General features: G+C 40.1%; 1 protein-coding gene across 1 annotated transcript in view; it reads right to left on the bottom strand.

Moving 5' to 3' along the window:
* Positions 1 to 17,166, bottom strand: part of DNER (delta/notch like EGF repeat containing) — a 269,335-nt gene that overhangs the window by 46,576 nt on the left and 205,593 nt on the right. Inside the window, exons 7-8 of the mRNA XM_007055038.4 lie at positions 16,000 to 16,113; positions 3,245 to 3,469 (exon numbers count right to left, since the gene is read on the bottom strand). Of these exons, the coding sequence (XP_007055100.3) occupies positions 3,245 to 3,469; positions 16,000 to 16,113 (339 nt within the window). The remainder of the gene's footprint in view (positions 1 to 3,244; positions 3,470 to 15,999; positions 16,114 to 17,166) is intronic.

Here is a 17,166-nt window from a genome sequence, read left to right as displayed (position 1 = left end):
TTGGCCAGTTCTGCAGCTCTCCTTTTCCCCCCACTACGCTCTGCTTCCCCTGCAAGAATGCTTCTTCACTCTGTCCCACCTGCTGGTAGCATGCATTGGCTGGCAAAACTGCGTTTTTGTGTTAGCCCGGTGAACTAAGCTGCTAACAGAGTACTGGCCAGGCAGTCAATTTATGGGGTACTGCTGCCAACCTATCCAGTTCCTCCTGCTACTCTTGCTCCCTCCCTCACTGGATTTTCTGGTGTCTCCTCCATATCCACACAGTTGATTCCCACTCCCATTCATTCCTGATGGGGAAAAAAATCAGGAATGTTGGGGTTAATATTAAAATCTCATCAATTTCCTAGTTCTATCAAATGAAATTCGAAAAATAACACCTGGCAAGTTCTCCGATCTGAAATCAAAAAAAGATATTTTTGTCAGATGTGGAAATAATTAGTAACCTGGTATGAGTTTTAGTTTTCACCTTCTTTATAAAATAAGATACGTTAGCTATATTTACATATGATTAGGCTTGTTGCTCTTCAGCTAGATACCCAGTTTAACTTATTCTCATGGGATTCCTCTATTATGCAAACTAACAATAAACTTTGAAGGATGTAATTGCTTTATGACTGGAAAATTGAAATTGAGAGACTTATCTTCATCTCCTGAAATAGGAAATTCATATCAGATGCTAGGAAATAGCAAAGCTTTTTTCTCAAATAATGCCATTCACCAGTCCCAAAGACAACTGGTGTCCCCTGGACAGTGTCCACAGGACACTTAAGTCTACCAGACAGCAAGTGAACCCGGGCGTAACACTAATGTGGCATAGCCTCGTCTTCCATTTCATATCCCCATTTTTCTCCCTCTGAATGGAACTGTGTAATTTCACTATAACATTGCAAAATTCCCAGCACAGGATTTAAACTGGCTTCTATTGATTTGTGAACAACTATGTCATCTGTTGCGATATCCAAAGACTTTATGTGATGGTTCAAATCCATATTTTTGCTGCTAATCTGTGAAGATTATTTCAACATATTCTAATTCATATAGAAGTGCTGCAGTACTGTATCTAGAAGCAATTCTTCAGTCGCACTATTTATCAGAAACTACTCAAAATTCTTCGTAGTGCCCCAAGAGACTGGCAGTTAATTGTATCGTCCACACAATGGTGATTGTCCAAAAAGAATTCATAAATTGGGAAGTTTCTTGGTTCCTCAATCAATAACTTTTACCAGTCTTACAAGATGCCAGTATTGCAGACTGGGGATCTCAGACAACAATTCACTCTTGTCAGGGAAAATGGCCATTTATCCAAATTTCACCACACCATAAAATTATCTGAAACTGGAAGCAGCAGGCAAAACATGATCTTTCTTCCTCACAACACCAATAATCAGTCAGCCAATTAAACCAAAATATTGCCTTTACCTTTCTTTTGTCCTAAACTGCATCATTCCAACTCTCTCCATTGGCAGAGCAATAAGGTGGTATAACAACAAACTTCAGAATAGAGAAGCTGAAAAGCTCTTTTCATGATTTACACAGACCAGAGGAAGGACATGAAAACATCAAAAATGTTACCACTCAAACTGGGGATCAATAGCTGAATGTGGTCCCATGGAATCTGAGCTCACTTTCTTTTGCTTTGCTCCCAGGAGCACTAGCATATTTCAGGCAATATGACAAAGTACCACAAGGAGGGCTAAATAGTTGAAGATTTATTTGCAAGTCTCAGTTCTAGCTCCCACATCACAAGCTCATCATCATGCTTTGCACTGACCATTACGGGATCAGCTTATGAGATCCCTCCATATCTGGCCAAGAAACCAGGAAGGGAGGAGAAAAAAAAAGGTGAAAGAGGAGAAACTCCCCGTTTTCCTAGAAGTCAAGAGAGATGATGAGAGAACAGATATTGTGCTGACTGGAGCTGCAGATATAATAATGCTGCCATTTGTGCATCATAGCATTACATCAATATATAATGATGTTGGTATTGTGAGGCGATGCCACAATGCAAACGTCATACTGCACTACCAAGATGTCACGCTGGCTCTTTTCAGTTACATCACTGATTTCTAGCCCAGCAAAGCTGAGTACATCTGCCCTGAAATATGTTCATCTTTAGATAAATAAACCAACAAGGAAACGAGTGTATATGTTTGTTAACAAGATTCCTCTGCAAGGAATCAAAAGAAAGTAGTTCTGCACATTTCAACCTATGATCCTAAGTGGTCAACAGAACACCACTTTGCCTGTTATGAGGTGGAAGTTTTCTCTTCTGCAGACGCAGTTTTCAAGTGTACAGTTTTGCAAACTGTACTTTCTCAGGATAGATTCACTTTAAAACACTACAAAAATGTTGTCTCCCTTGATATTGCCTTAATTGTTCATTCCCTATGCATCTTCAAACATGAAACCTGGATTGCTGCTTGCTATTCTGCAAGGTTGGTTGATAGCAATGAGGAAGAGAGGATATTTTTTCCTTTTCTGTATTTTTGTCTGGACGAATCTTCTCTATATTAGCTTGAACAGTTCTGTTTACGTAGTTATTACTGTTGGAATATGCTGTCAGCAATTTCTTCTTATGATAAAATCTGTGTATACAGAAATTGCAGAGGGGGGCGGGGTAGCTTACCCACAACTTCTAGATTACTGACTATCATTATGAGGAGAAAAAATTACAGAAAGGGGGGAAAAAATCTCATTTCTTATGCAATCCAGAAACTATTTATTTCTTGCCTATATAATCACATGCAGTTTTTCCACCTGATCCAGCAATCGTTGCTCACAGAGAAGTCCCACTGAAATCAATGAGTGTGAATAAAGGCTCTAGGATTGGGCTCTTAGAGATAATTAAACATTGTGAGTGGTTTACATTTATTTCTTCGTGTTTCCAGCCTTTCCCCAATAGCCAATTTCAAGACTTCCCATACCTTTACTTCATTTTTCATTTCATTGACATTTGATGTCTCACCTTAAAAATCCTCATGCTGCAAGCTTCAGTTCTATAATACAGCTGTAAATATAAACCAACCCATATGGAACTCAGTGTGTATTTTGAGTGCTTACCCTGCAATTTCTGATTATCCAAATGGAATGTGTAGATTCCTATCATTATTCTAAACAGATAGAACATCTGCTCAATGTGTATTACATACTGAAAAGAAAAAAGGAAGTAATTTTAAACTATGTATCCAAGGCTGTGTAAGAAGTATTAAAAGATTTATAAAACATGGAACTGGTTGGTACAAACCAGGGATACAGAGGCATTTATAACTGGTTCCAACACTGCGACAAATGCCATGTGCACAAGGATTCAGAGCACAGAAGTCAATCAGCTGAGAACAGGTAGGTCCCGTGAATCCAGGACTACAACTGCAGGAGTAGGCAAGTCTGTCTGCGTAACAGGTCCCATTGTTCTGGCAGAGAGATGAAGCACAGGGGTCTACTTTCTCTTCACAAGAAGATCCTAAAAATCCTAGTTGGAAAGAGATGATTTTCATAAATAAAACTTCTTTACACATAAGCTATTTAAAAAAAACTTGCAGTAATTGACAGTTACACAATTTAGTATTTCTAATTGACTTTGTGGAAGAGTTACAGAAACACATATGCATTCACAAAAATGTTAATTCTGGCAGCTGACATGTTTGTGACATTATTGCAACTCAGTGCATAAGGAGTGTAACTGCTTTGATGTGGCAGGATTTCAAAGATATCTGCAAAATCTTACATCAAGTATCATTTATCTCAAACAATTATAAAGGTATACTGGTTGGTTTAATTTAGAGAAAGTGAGAAAAATCAGACATCGTGTAAGCAGGTATAATTCCCATTAATATCTTGGAGCCAAATTCACCCCCAAGTCATAAATGGTGATGTATGTGTTACAATAGGGTAACTTGCATTCAGGATACATGCAAAATAAATGTAACTTAGCCCTGGTCTACACTGGGAGTGGGATCGATCTAAATTACGCAACTTCAGCTACACGAATAACGTAGCTGAAGTCGACGTACTTAGATCAACTTACCATCGTGTCCTCACTGCGGTGAGTTGACTGCTGCCGCTCTCCTGTCAACTCCGCCTGCGCCTCTCACGGCGCTGCAGTACAGGAGTCGACAGGAGAGCACTCAGAGGTTGATTTATCGCATCTAGACTAGACACGATAAATCGATCCCCACTGGATTGATTGCTGCCCGCCGATCCGGTGGGTAGTGAAGACATACCCTTATTTACATTCTGAGTGTGAAAGGAAGCATGCAGTAGTGTCATCCTTAAACATTCAAAAATCGAAAGATTTTTAAAAAGAATTAATTTGGGGTTGGGGTTTTTTTGCCTTTAGGCACTCAGGCTCTAAATAAAGCATATAATATTGTAAGAACTGTAATAAAATGAAGAGAGTTGGTAACATAGAGATGGTGGAGCAGTAACAGTAGCAAACACTCTGCGAGGGATACTACTTGCTAGACCAAAAATACTGAATTGAGGCATCTCTTGCTATTTATTATTGATCTTGGAAGTATTATTGTTCAGAACAATATCATTTTACACTTCAGGTGGTTGTATTTTATTAATAATACATTTCCATTAATCCTGAGAAGATGTGTTACTTCCAGGCATTTTTATGAAGTTTTTCTTTTCTTCCTTCCATAATTAATCATTATTCAGACACAAAAGTGCATTAAATAGCCATTTTATTTTACTTTAGTTTTATCACTGCAATAATAGACAGCATCTGAGAAAGATTTTTCTATAGATTTTAAAATCACAACAACTCTACAAAACAAGCAATGGATGAAATTATATTTTCAAGTGCAACAATAGAGAAACAAGCATACAATGGTATATTCAAATCATACTATTTGTTCTTTATCAGTGGATTTCTTAATGGTAAGAGGCAGTAAGGTCTAGTGGACTGGGCTAGAAGTCAGGAATTGCTTAATTGTGGTCCATGCTCTGACATGGACTTGATGTAAGATATTGTGCAAAAGGCCAAATCTATCAAAAGTAGCTTCTAGTTTTGTAGGAGTCGATTTTTGTGCGGCCATATTTGAACACTTAGGACCTGATTCTCAGAGGTTCTGATCACCTACAACTCCTATTTAAGTCAGTGTTGCTGGCAGTATAGCTATAATATACTGCATACGTGTATACGTATATGTGCATTTATAAGCTAAATTCTGCTTTCAGCTATTGCAGCGTCAACACTGAATACTGTCACTGATTTAAGAAGAATTACATGACTTACACCATGGTAACGGAGATCAGAACAAGGTCCATAGATTTCGAGTAAACATGTAAAAGGAGTAAATGACTACAGGTGTAAGCAAGAGGAGAATCAGACCCACAGTACTGCTACTCAGACACCTTAATTCTACTGCGTAAGACACCCGTTAACCTATGGCAGGGTGGGCCTCTGGATAGGACACAGGACTGGGAGTTGGGAAACTAGGAATCTGTTCTTTGTCCTGCCACTGATCTGCTCTGTAACCTTAGAGAATTCATTTCATTCTTAGGAAAAACACATGATCCATCATGCTTGGGTCTGGACAGGTTTCTGCTGGAAGCAATTTCCAGTGCTCAGAGCCCAAGATTGTGAATGCCCTGCCACCAGCTCCCATGAGACCCACCTTCCCATCAACACAGAGCACAGAAAGCTTAACTGAAAGAATAAAAAGGAAGGCCCATATACATATCTGCTAGAGAGATGAATCAAATTCATTACTTGTTCCCTGCCAGAGCAGGGTAAAAGTGTTTTTCAAACTTACACAGACATAAACTTTCAAGTTAACTAAAAAAGGAATCAGAATACAAATAAACAATGTAAAGTAACTGTTCAAACTTCAGTATATTAAATACACTTGGACTACCAGTAAAAAATCTGAGAAGGCAGGTGAAAAACTATTTATTTTTTTCACAGTAACAGCCGTGTTAGTCTGTAACCGCAAAAAGAAAAGGAGTCCTTGTGGCACCTTAGAGACTAACAAATTTCTTTGTTTCAGAGTAACAGCTGTGTTAGTCTGTATTCGCAAAAAGAAAAGGAGTACTTGTGGCACCTTAGAGACTAACCAATTTATTTGAGCATGAGCTTTCGTGAGCTACAGCTCACTTCATCGGATGCATACTGTGGAAATTGCAGAAGACATTATTATATACACAGACACCATGAAACAATACCTCCTCCCACCCCACTCTCCTGCTGGTAATAGCTTATCTAAAGTGATCATCAAGATGGGCCATTTCCAGCATCCGATGAAGTGAGCTGTAGCTCACGAAAGCTTATGCTCACACAAAGAAATCTGTTAGTCTCTAAGGTGCCACAAGTACTCCTTTTATTTATTTTTTAAATCTCCTGGTTTTTAAGCCAGTCTCATGAGTTTTGAATGGCTTGAACTGGCTATACTGCATGTGCTTAAGAATTCTGCTGAACGAGGAATGGATTTGCGTATGCTAAGCATGTTAAGTACTTAAGAGCTTTGTGTTTTCCATGCTGGTCTGCTTTAGGAGTGCTGTGGAGCTACCCACCCCAATGGAAGCTCCAAGAAACATGCTTTCTAGAGATCGTGGGTACATGGATGAACTTAGAATGATGAATCATCCCTTTATGCCCAGACAGCTGCTCCTCAAGCACAGGGATTGTGACTTCTCTGCGACCTTGTTCTTCCCCCTATATTCACATACGGATCAGAGACAAATATGTATGCCAAAAGGCTTGGTCTGTGAGAACAAAGGAAGAAATGAATTCCAGAGCTGAGGGCCCTCTGCAGAGAACACCTGGCCATCAGCCCAATAACATTTAAAATCTAGGGACTAACAAGCTTGAGCCCAGCAGCTGATCTCAAATATCCTGATGAGTCATTGGAAGAGGTAGTTTCTCAAGCAGTAAGCACCTAAAATATAGTACCTGATGTTTTATAGATCAAAGTCAGCTCCTTGAAATGTGCTAAGTGAATGGGAAGCCAGAGCAGTCCCTTACAACTAGATGATATCTGCTCCCTGCAGTGTTGACGCTGCAATAGCTGAAAGCAGAATTTAGCTTATAAATGCACATATATGTATACACGTATGCCGTTTATTATAGCTATAGTGCCCGCAACACTGACTTAAATAGGAGTTGTAGGTGATCAGAATCTCTGAGAATTGTGTCCCAAGTGTTCAAATATGGCCGCACAAAAATCGACTCCTACAAAACTAGAAGCTACTTTTGATAGATTTGGCCTTTTGCACAATATCTTACATCAAGTCTTATGTTTGAGTTAAATATATGCAAATACTAGAATCAAGTATAATTACACTGCTAAATTGAAGGTCTGACTTTTTAGTGCTTCTGATTGTATATTTAAGTCAATACTTACCAATAAAATAAAAAAAATAATGAAAAGGTTAATAGAGGTGCACGGATCAAGAACGGCATAAAAATAGTGAAAAATGGGTTTTTCACCTTTACATTTATTTTGCAGATAAATATCATCTGAAATTTTCATCAGCTAAATTGCAAAAAGGAAGCCCTAATAACACATGATTAAAATGGGGAAATGACTGGGGATTTATGATATCAGAATGCAGAATTTACCAAAGGCAAATAAATAAAACAGGAAGCAAGAAGGGATGGCAATATCAGTTAAAAATTCTATTGCTCAAAAGATATGATAAAAATATTTTTGCTGACATAGCCATTTGGCTAGAAGTCAAAGACAACAGAAATAGTCAGAGACGTGATATTCCTTAGACATTTCTATATACCACAGCAAGAGAAGGTAGATCAGGAAATATTTTCAGAGACGAGAGCTCTGAAAGAAAGCCAGAATCCTGATCATGGGAGCATTTTAATTACTTGGCTACTGAGTGGATAACAGTCATGCAAAAACTAAGAAAGGTAAATGTTTTCAGAGGTAGTGCAAGATTTTGTGAACAACCAACTTGGCTGGAGATTATATTAGAACTAATCCTAGGAAATGTGTCAAATGTGATAAATGAAGTTAGTGAACATTGAGGACCAGAAATTACAAAAAATTTTAGATTTGAAATATGTGGATAAGCAATAAAAGAAGTAAGATAAATGTTTTTAATTTTTCTTGTACAAAGCCTTTTTATGAGGAAATATAAAATGCTCTATGGAATTTTCATTAGAATTTTATATAAAAGAGATGCCTATTATAGGGAAATGAGAAATAATTAGGAAATAGTAGTAAGACTTTAATTGACTTTCATCCTAGCCAAGTCTAAACACACAAAAGGGCAAGAGAGACCAAACTGGCTAAAGCATTAAATAGATAGTCTAAGCAAAAAGAAGGTAGCTTTTAAAATTAAGAACAATATGGAAGGATGCAAGGTAAAACGATAATTACATTAGCAAAAAATTTAATGAAGACTAAGTTACAGTAATAGTTTAAATTAACAATAAAGTATTTTTCAAATATATTCACAGCCTCTTTTATACTGTTAAGAAGAACAGTGTGTTCTGTAATCACCAGATACTTTGGGTACCACACGTACACAATAGGTGTATTCCCCATGTTCATAGTATCAAGGTGATAGATGGACCTTGATTGGACTATTGTGCAAGTGTATAGAAGTAACAATCAACTTTGTTAGACGTATTAGAGAAAACCCATCTTGCCTGGGTATGGAAAACAAATCCAGAAAAGGATCCACACCACCCCTGGACTGTTCCTAGTCTATCAAAGTTTTCTAGTCAATAACTCTGCTAGTCAATTAAAATTCATTGACCTAGTGTGCATTTTATTGGCTGGTAGAGCAAGTCAACTCATCCCAATCACAACTTAACACCTTCTGTTCGCTGTCAAGCTTTAATTTCCTCTCATTGTACCACTAACTCCACATCAACAATATTCTTAAATTTCACAGAATCATAGAAACGTAAGAATGGAAGGGACCTGAATCGGGCATCTAAGTCTAGTCCCCTGCATTGAGGCAGGACTAAGTATTATCTAGCCCTGAGGTTCTCAACCTTTTTCTTCCTGAGGCTCCTCCGACATGCTATAAACACGCCACGGCCCACAACTGTTTTTTTGCATATAAAAGCCAGGGCCAGCATTAGGGAGCAGCAAGCAGGGCAATTGCCCAGGGCCTCACACCACAGTGGACCCCACAAACCTAAGTTGCTCAGGCTTCTCCTTCAGGGCCGGGTGGCAGGCTCAGGGCCCCAGGCTTTAGCCTCACATGGCAGGGCTTCGGTTTTCTGCCCTGGGCCCCAGTGAGTGTAACGCTGGCCCTGCTTGACAGACCCCCTGAAACCTCTGACCCCATGGTTTGAGAACCATTCCTGACAGTCATTTATCTAACCTGTTATTAAAAACTTATGACAACAGAGATTCCACGGCCTCCCTAGGTAATTTGTTACAGGACTTAACTACCCTTACAGTAAGGAAGTTTTTTCTAACATCTAACCTAAATTTACCTTGCTGCAATTTAAGCCCTTTACTTCTTGTTCTGTCCTCAGTGGTTAAGGAGAACAATTTGTCACTCTCCTCTTTAACAATCTTGTACATACCTTTGAAAACTGTTATTCACCCCCCACACCTCCCGTCTTCCCTTCTCCAGACTAAACTAATCTAGTTTTTCCAATCTTTCCTTGTATGTCATGTTTTCTAGACCTTTCAACATTTTTGATGCCCTCCTCTGGTCTTTCTCCAATTTGACCACATCTTTCCCAAAGTATGGTGCCCAGAACTGGACACAATACTCCAGTTGAGGCCTTCTCAGTGCTGAATAGAGTGGAAGAATTACTTCTCATGTCTTGCTTAAAATGCTCCGGCTAATACATCCTAGAATAATGTTTCTTTTTTTTGTAACAGAATCACATTGTTGACTCATATTTAGTTTGTGATCTACTATAACCCCGATCCTGCTCTGCGGTACCCCTCCCTAGCCAGTTACTCCCCATTTTGTATTTGAGAATTGATTATTCCTTCCAGAGAAGGACTTTGCATTTGTCCTAACTGAATTTCATCCTATTTAATTCAGACCATTTCTCCAGTTTGTCAAGATCGTTTTGAATTCAAACCCTACCATGAGGCTTGAAATGATGATGATCAAAGTGACATTTCATTCAAACGGAACACATTGAAAGAGAAAAATAAATATCCCCTCTCCCAGTCACTGAACATGTATCTATATTAGCACTGGAGGGGATTTCTTGGGCCATCTAATCCAGTCCTTACACAAGTGCAAAAATTTCTTCATTCTACTTCTCTGAATGTAAAATCCAAATGTGCCCTGAAAACAAGTTGCCTCAACAACTGCACATAGTAGATTATTTCCCAACTTATTTTGTATATATGTCGGAGTTGAAATATAATGTTAAGCAGAAAATCATGGGATCTTCAAGCCTGATTCTCTAGTTTATTAACCATTCTTTAAGGACTCTAAAACTATTAAAGATTATCTAATGAATATAAAGAACTACTTCTATTTAATCCGGTCACTTTCCACTGCCTAAGAAGCTCACCTTTCATACTTTTCGTGACTGATTTCTAAAACACAGGTCTCATTTGTAGAACATAAATGGACCATGTTGAAATGATTCCTCATTATTTCCTTCCATCTCTTCTTCTGCCATCCATTGCACGCTCTTCTCTTTTTTCCTTTTGTAATGTGGTTATATTTTCCATCTCTCCTGTTCTGTTCATTTTCTACCACATACTACCTCCCAATTCTCCAGTACTTTAGTTTTTAAATGTGTACTAATCGCTGGCCTGCCTTCCCCCTACTGTGCTGAAAGAAAGAAAGGCCTTCAGAAAGCACTTCAGAAAGAAAGGCCTCCTCTCAACATGCAACTACAATTAGGCACAGTGGCAGAAAGGTAGCAGAGCAAGAGCCCAAGCCTATGCTTGAAGCTGATCATATTTTTTAGAAATGAAACATGTCAGGGTATTCTAAAAATAGCAGATCTGCAACTTCCAAGCAGGTATTCTTTGGCTTATTTACAAAAAAAATTTCCTCCTCAGTCTCCCTGCTCCCTAAAAATCTCCAAATAAAAGCTCACAAACTGTATTTGAGTGAGAAAGATAAAAATATGGTCTCAAATGGAATAAGAAAAAACATGGCCATGTATCTGGTCAGAGCAGTCAATACTGTATTTTATAATGTGGCATCTACAAGCTCAGCCCTTATTCTTCCCCACAAAAACCTGAAATTCCTGTTATTGTTAGTATAAGTATATTGCATTTCCTTGCCATGTTGGACAATATCATAGCTAACGTGCTTGGTTGATACTCTATCCCAGTACAACTGCCCCTGCCTTTGCAGAAGGGACCAGATGCGACCTCTGCAGCAGCATTCTCCCTTCCTTGTGGTGGGGACAAAATTAGGAAAGATGGATACTCAACAGCAACATTACTGAAGCAGCAACAGTTCAGCTGAGGGAAGGGGACCAGCATAGCCACATACGGGGGTAACCATACATAAAGAACAGCACCTAATTCTGCAAGTTTGGAGGTGTTTTGCCCAGAGAATACCTTATGTAAAAAGGATTAGGAGGCTAGATGTGTAGTCTCAGAAACCTCTCTTCACTAGAGAGGATGGCTCTAGAGAACCCAGAAGGTGAATACAGTGCAGTTTTTTGCCTGCTCTATGGGGTCCCCTTCCAATGGTTTTTCTGCTTGAAGGGGCAATCTAGCTCTGCACACTGATTGATTCTAAAGACAACATGGTGCAGTATAATGCAATTAAACAGCAACAGTTTTTTGGATAAAGGGGAAATGTTTGTGCTCCAATCTATAATCCAGGGGTGGCCAAACTTACTGACCCTCTGAGATATGACAATCTTCAGAAGTTCGAGAGATGGATCGCACCTGCCGGGGCTCAGGGCTTCAGCCTTGCAGGAGGCACCTGCCAGGGCTCAGGGCTACAGCCCTGTTCCTGCTGAAGCCCCAAGCTTCGGCAGGTGCTTCCGGTGGGGCTGAAGCCCCAAACCCCCCCATCCCTGCTAGCCAGAGGAGATGTGTGAGGGGTGCACATGGAGTCACATGTCCAGCTCCCTCACGATTTTTGCTATGGTTTGCTGGCCCTGCTCAGTCACATGGTGCTGCTGGGCCCCTTCCCTGCACAGCAGCTGCTGGAGCTGGCAAGCTGGGAGCTGCGGCCCTGGGGAGAGCCAGCAGCAAATAGCTGGGAGCTGCAGGGAGAGCCACTGCTTTTGCTTCTGCCTCTCCCTGCAAAGCTAAAGTAGTGCCCCCTCCCTGCAGCTCCCAGCTGTTTACAGCTGCCTCTCCACAAGGAGCTAACACCTGGGAGCTGCAGGGAGGGGGCACTGAGGGGTAAGCGCGGGGGGGAGGGGATGCGTGCCTGGTAGGGCACGACTCAAACTGTTGGCGGGGGCAAACCTTTAAATTGTGCCCACCCCCCCCCGAGTCACAACAGACACCAGTCAGCTCTGGCAGAAACCCCTAGCCCCACCATCCCGCTGCAAGGCAGAAGCCCCGAGCTCCACACCACCAATCTGGTAGGTGGAGAATGTGGGGGAGATCATGGGTGACTCCATGAGCCGCACTTTAACTGTGAAAGAGCCGATGTGGCTCACGAGCCGCGGTTTGACCACTCATGCTGTAATCCATAGCAGTAGCAGCAAGTACACCTCTACCCCGATATAACGTGACCCTATAGAACATGAATTCGGATATAACGCAGTAAAGCAGTGCTCCGGGTGGGCAGGGCTGCGCGCTCCGGTGGATCAAAGTAAGTTTGATATAATGCGGTTTCACCTATAAAGCGGTAAGATTTTTTGGCTCCCGAGGACAGTGTTATATCAGGGTAGAGGTGTATAACAAATAGAGTAAACACACAATCAAAGTAGAAGATCCTCACCTAATTCCATCCTGATTCTATATAATGGCTGCAAGTTGTAAGTTATTCAGAAACATTAATAAAAATGATGTAATCTATAGTGTGGTTTATTTTTAAAGGAGGTCAACGTGCTGTGCTGTACTTATTGTATTAGACATGCAGTAGAAATCTGTCTGATACTAATTACATTGGCTAAAATTACAGTAAGAAAATATTTGATGTAAATATTTGTTTTTGCTCCTATAGAAAAACTGAATCGTGTTTATTCTAATTCTTTATTAGGAAAATAAATGCTAATATATTTTGATACTAAAATGAAACAACAGAAACTTACCAGTGCATTAGATCTGAAGCATGAGAATAGGAATGGTGTTTCTGTTCATTTCAGCTCAACTCACTCTGCCTTTGAGATTGTGTGCACGTTCTCTATGGTAATATATGCATATTCTTTATATAATCATAAAGTAATGTTTCCCCATGGTCATTTAAATCTGGATGCTAGCCTGGACCAACCCAAATCCCAGTGCACAAATCCCTTGCTATAGAAGTTTTATCTGTATACCTGAGCATATCACATAGTCTCTGATGAACCATAAAAATTACTTTTGAAAAAGTCAACACACAAGTCACTCGTCCACAAATTGGGGCCTTTAACAGAAAGCATCTCTTTCCTAAAGGCTCCAAACCCTAAAACTTTGCAATATTTCCTATTATTTAGTCATCTTAAATCCACAAACATGCTACAAAAGAAATGAGCTAATGGGGAAGCTTTAACAGGCTTCAACACCATTTGTGCCAAGATCTTTGGCACATGAAATGTCAGGGTTGCTGGGGACAGGACTTATGTTCCTGTGCTCTCTGAACTGACTTCCTGGTTTGTGGGTGTCAATCTTGGTACAAAAAGGACTTTAAATGCATTTAGAGCTCTAATAATCTTTCACATCGGGTCTGACAGATCATTGCACCCTTCAAGACAACCTGGAGGATGACCAGGAAGGACTTGACAAAGTCACTGCACACACACTGCCACACAGCTAATTGGTCAGGGATGTGTAGCCGCCTCCAGTCCTTTTCAATGTCTCGCCAAATGAGGTGGTGCTCAGTACCAAAGACTTCAGTGCTGAGATGCCTAGGGCATCATGGACTAGGTGTACCACTCAGTCTCCTGCCTTGGTGGTAAAGCTACATTGTTGGATTTCGAGAAAATGCGGGTCTGCACCAATGCAAGCAGTGCCAACAACAGCAGAGGTACCCATGCCCAAAGGCAACTCAGATTTATGTTTCAAGTAACTCTCCTTCAAAGCACCCTAGGCTGGAATCTTGCCAGATATATGGGGGTTTCTTTGTGGGCAGAGGTCCCTTCAAAAGGGAGAAGAGTGATTCTCTGAAACACTTGAGTGCCTTGGGTGACATATGAAATTAGATCTGACATCCCCATACAGAAGTGATCCAGAAAATGTGAATATCCATTAATGATGTTCATGCAGCACAGACACTCCTCGAAGCTGCTACAAAACAGAAAGACTGGAGCTGAATAGGAGCAAAGGCTTCATCAGAGACGCAAAGCAAGAAGGTGAGATAACAAAGCAAAAAATGCCACAGAAAATTGCATCCAAGTGCCAAGAAGAAAAACAGCAAAGCACTGAGCAAAAATGGCAAAGTGCTAAAAACTATATCAAAGAACTTCGTACTCAAAATAAAACACAGGCCATGGTATGAAAGTTGTTTCAAGATCTTTGGCAGCTGAAGAATGGTTGTCAATGATGTTCCTGGGCTAGTGGCAGAGAAAGAGCTGCAGAAATAATAATTACGATGAAAAGAAGCAGACCTGACTGTAGGATCAGGTGGACGCAGCACAAAGATATCCAAACCCACTGAGGTTGAAAGGAGTAAGTTCAGCTGGAGAGGCACAGGTTCCTGCAGGTATTTTTGGGACATTGCAAGGGCAACAGTTAAGCTCAAGGGGGGTCAGCACAAAACATGTGTGGTGTAAGTGGTTCCACACACCATTGTTCCATCTCCTTGTGTTGGGGTATGGCATTGCAGGCACTCCCTGCTTCAGTTTACAAAGTGTGACAGCTAATCCCAAATAGGGCGGTGTGCCGTAAACTCAGCATACCATCTTTAAATGGTTAAATAATCTGGTTGTCCGTGCCTTTAAACAAACAAATGTAAAAGGCAGATGCTTCACTGCAGCACTTCTAAGCCCAGGACCCAAACTGCCCTTGGAGTGCTGGGTTAGCACAGAAGAGCTCCTCCTCTGTCCCAGTTTCACCCAGCAGACCACTCAGAGTAAGCAGGCAAGCCTTCTTAACTGGCCTGCTGTCTTCCTATTGGCCTGTGTCACCTCCAGGAGGACTAAATCTCACTGGTGGCCTGGCCCAAGTGGATTTTCCTTAAGCAGGGGATGTCAGGGTGATGATGCCTTCAGCAAGGGGCTGAGACAGAGTGATAGCCCCCACCACATAGGTGGATAGTGGCTCTGATCCCTTCTCACTACTGCTGCCACAAGGGGACAAAACTTTTAAGAGCTTTGGGGAGTATCACCCGATCTGTGCTAAGGAACTGACCCAGGACTGCTAATTGGTTAGTATAAGCATGTATTTAATTATATTATACACACGAATGAATGTCACCTTCAAAACTGGCAAAAATTATCTAACCAATACGTATTTTTCTTAATTACTGTTCTTACTGATAAGATTTTCTTTTAGCTAATTATATAAGATACTTGAACAAATTTCATTAGGAAGTCAAGCTACATTTGGCTAAGTCCCAACATCTTATGATTGTCTCATTGAATTCTGGTACTATTTATACAACAAACAATTTTCAAAATTCTTCTAAAATGCAAGGTTAAGACTGCTGACATAATGTCAATTCAACACAGCCGTTAAGTGGGTCACTCATTAGAGCAACTGTCTCCAGAGAAAGAGAAAAGCCAGTCTGAACATGGAGAATTCTTTTGTTCAGCATATACACTGAAACTTAATGTGGTTTGAACATCATTAATAATGGTAATGCAAAGATTTCTAAACTGGAATTCTATCCACTTAAATTGATGTCTTGTCAGGTAGAGCTTCCAATATATGATCATTTAACTAAAAAGTTACATCATCAAACTATATCCCATATAACACCAACTTTGTTAATGCTGATAAGAGGTATGATTTAAAATAAGAAGTTGTTTCTATTTACCTTCTGGACATTGACAACTGAATCCACTGATATTGGAAAAGCAGGTACCTCCATTTCTGCATGGCTCTTGGCTGCAGTGATCAATCTCTGACTGACATAGTTCTCCAGTGTAACCTATATCATAATTCAAATGTTTTAGAAAGTGAAGAAAAATTAAAGTTTTATTACCAAATTTGCCATTATATCATTTAAATACCAGTAAGTGAGTTTCCTTGAATAATATTACCCAGAGATGAGAAATAGTTTTCATGACAATCTCTCAATATTCAAATTTTCATTAAAACATTCAATTAATAAGAACCTCGGTTCCAGCAACATAAATCTAGCTCAGTGGTTTGAGCATTGGCCTGCAAAACCCAGGGTTGTGAGTTCAATCCTTGAGGGGGCCATTTAGGGATCTGGGGCAAAAATTTGGGATTGGTCCTGCTTTGAGCAGGGGGTTGGACTAGATGATCTTCTGAGGTCCCTTCCAACCCTGATATTCTATGATTCTATGAAATCAAAATTCAAATACAGTGATACTATCAAATTGTATTTTACCAACAGCAATATTCTAACTGCATTAGTGTGTATGGGGTTGTGCAACCACAAAGAACTTCAAATGAATTTCAATTTTATTTTTAATTTGAACACAAAAAACCTCTAGGGAGACTTTAAACAAGACTTTAAAGTCATTCTGAATTATTTGTGTATGCTGAATGACTGTCATTTGTTCCCACTTCTGAGCCTCAGAGAGGATTGTTTATTTTAAGTGAGAAATGTGGAGACACGATCACCACAGTTGTAAATTCTGCCAAAAACAAGCTCCTCAAAGTTCTCAAGCGACAGATTGCAAGTGCAGTGTGGGGCACATCTATACAGTGAGGGAATGCACATTATAAGGGTGTGATTTCTAAAACCAATAAAGTATTGCACATTAATTGGTCTGCGTAGACCCTGCTGGTACGCACTAAAAGTTCCCTAGTGAGCTTTAATCTAGTGTTGTTTGAAACAGTATTACATTAATGCGCATTAGGGAACTTTTAGAATGCACCGGCAGGGTCTCTGTCATAAATATAAAGGGAAGGGTAACCACCTTTCTGTATACAGTGCTATAAAATCCCTCCTGGCCAGAGGCAAAACCCTTTCACCTGTAAAGGGTTAAGAAGCTAAGGTAACCTAGCTGGC

This window comes from Chelonia mydas, chromosome 9 (genome assembly GCF_015237465.2).
Source record: "Chelonia mydas isolate rCheMyd1 chromosome 9, rCheMyd1.pri.v2, whole genome shotgun sequence".
Taxonomy (NCBI): domain Eukaryota; kingdom Metazoa; phylum Chordata; order Testudines; family Cheloniidae; genus Chelonia; species Chelonia mydas.
The sequence above is the reverse complement of the archived record's forward strand: the minus strand, read 5'-3'. Positions and strand labels throughout refer to the sequence as shown.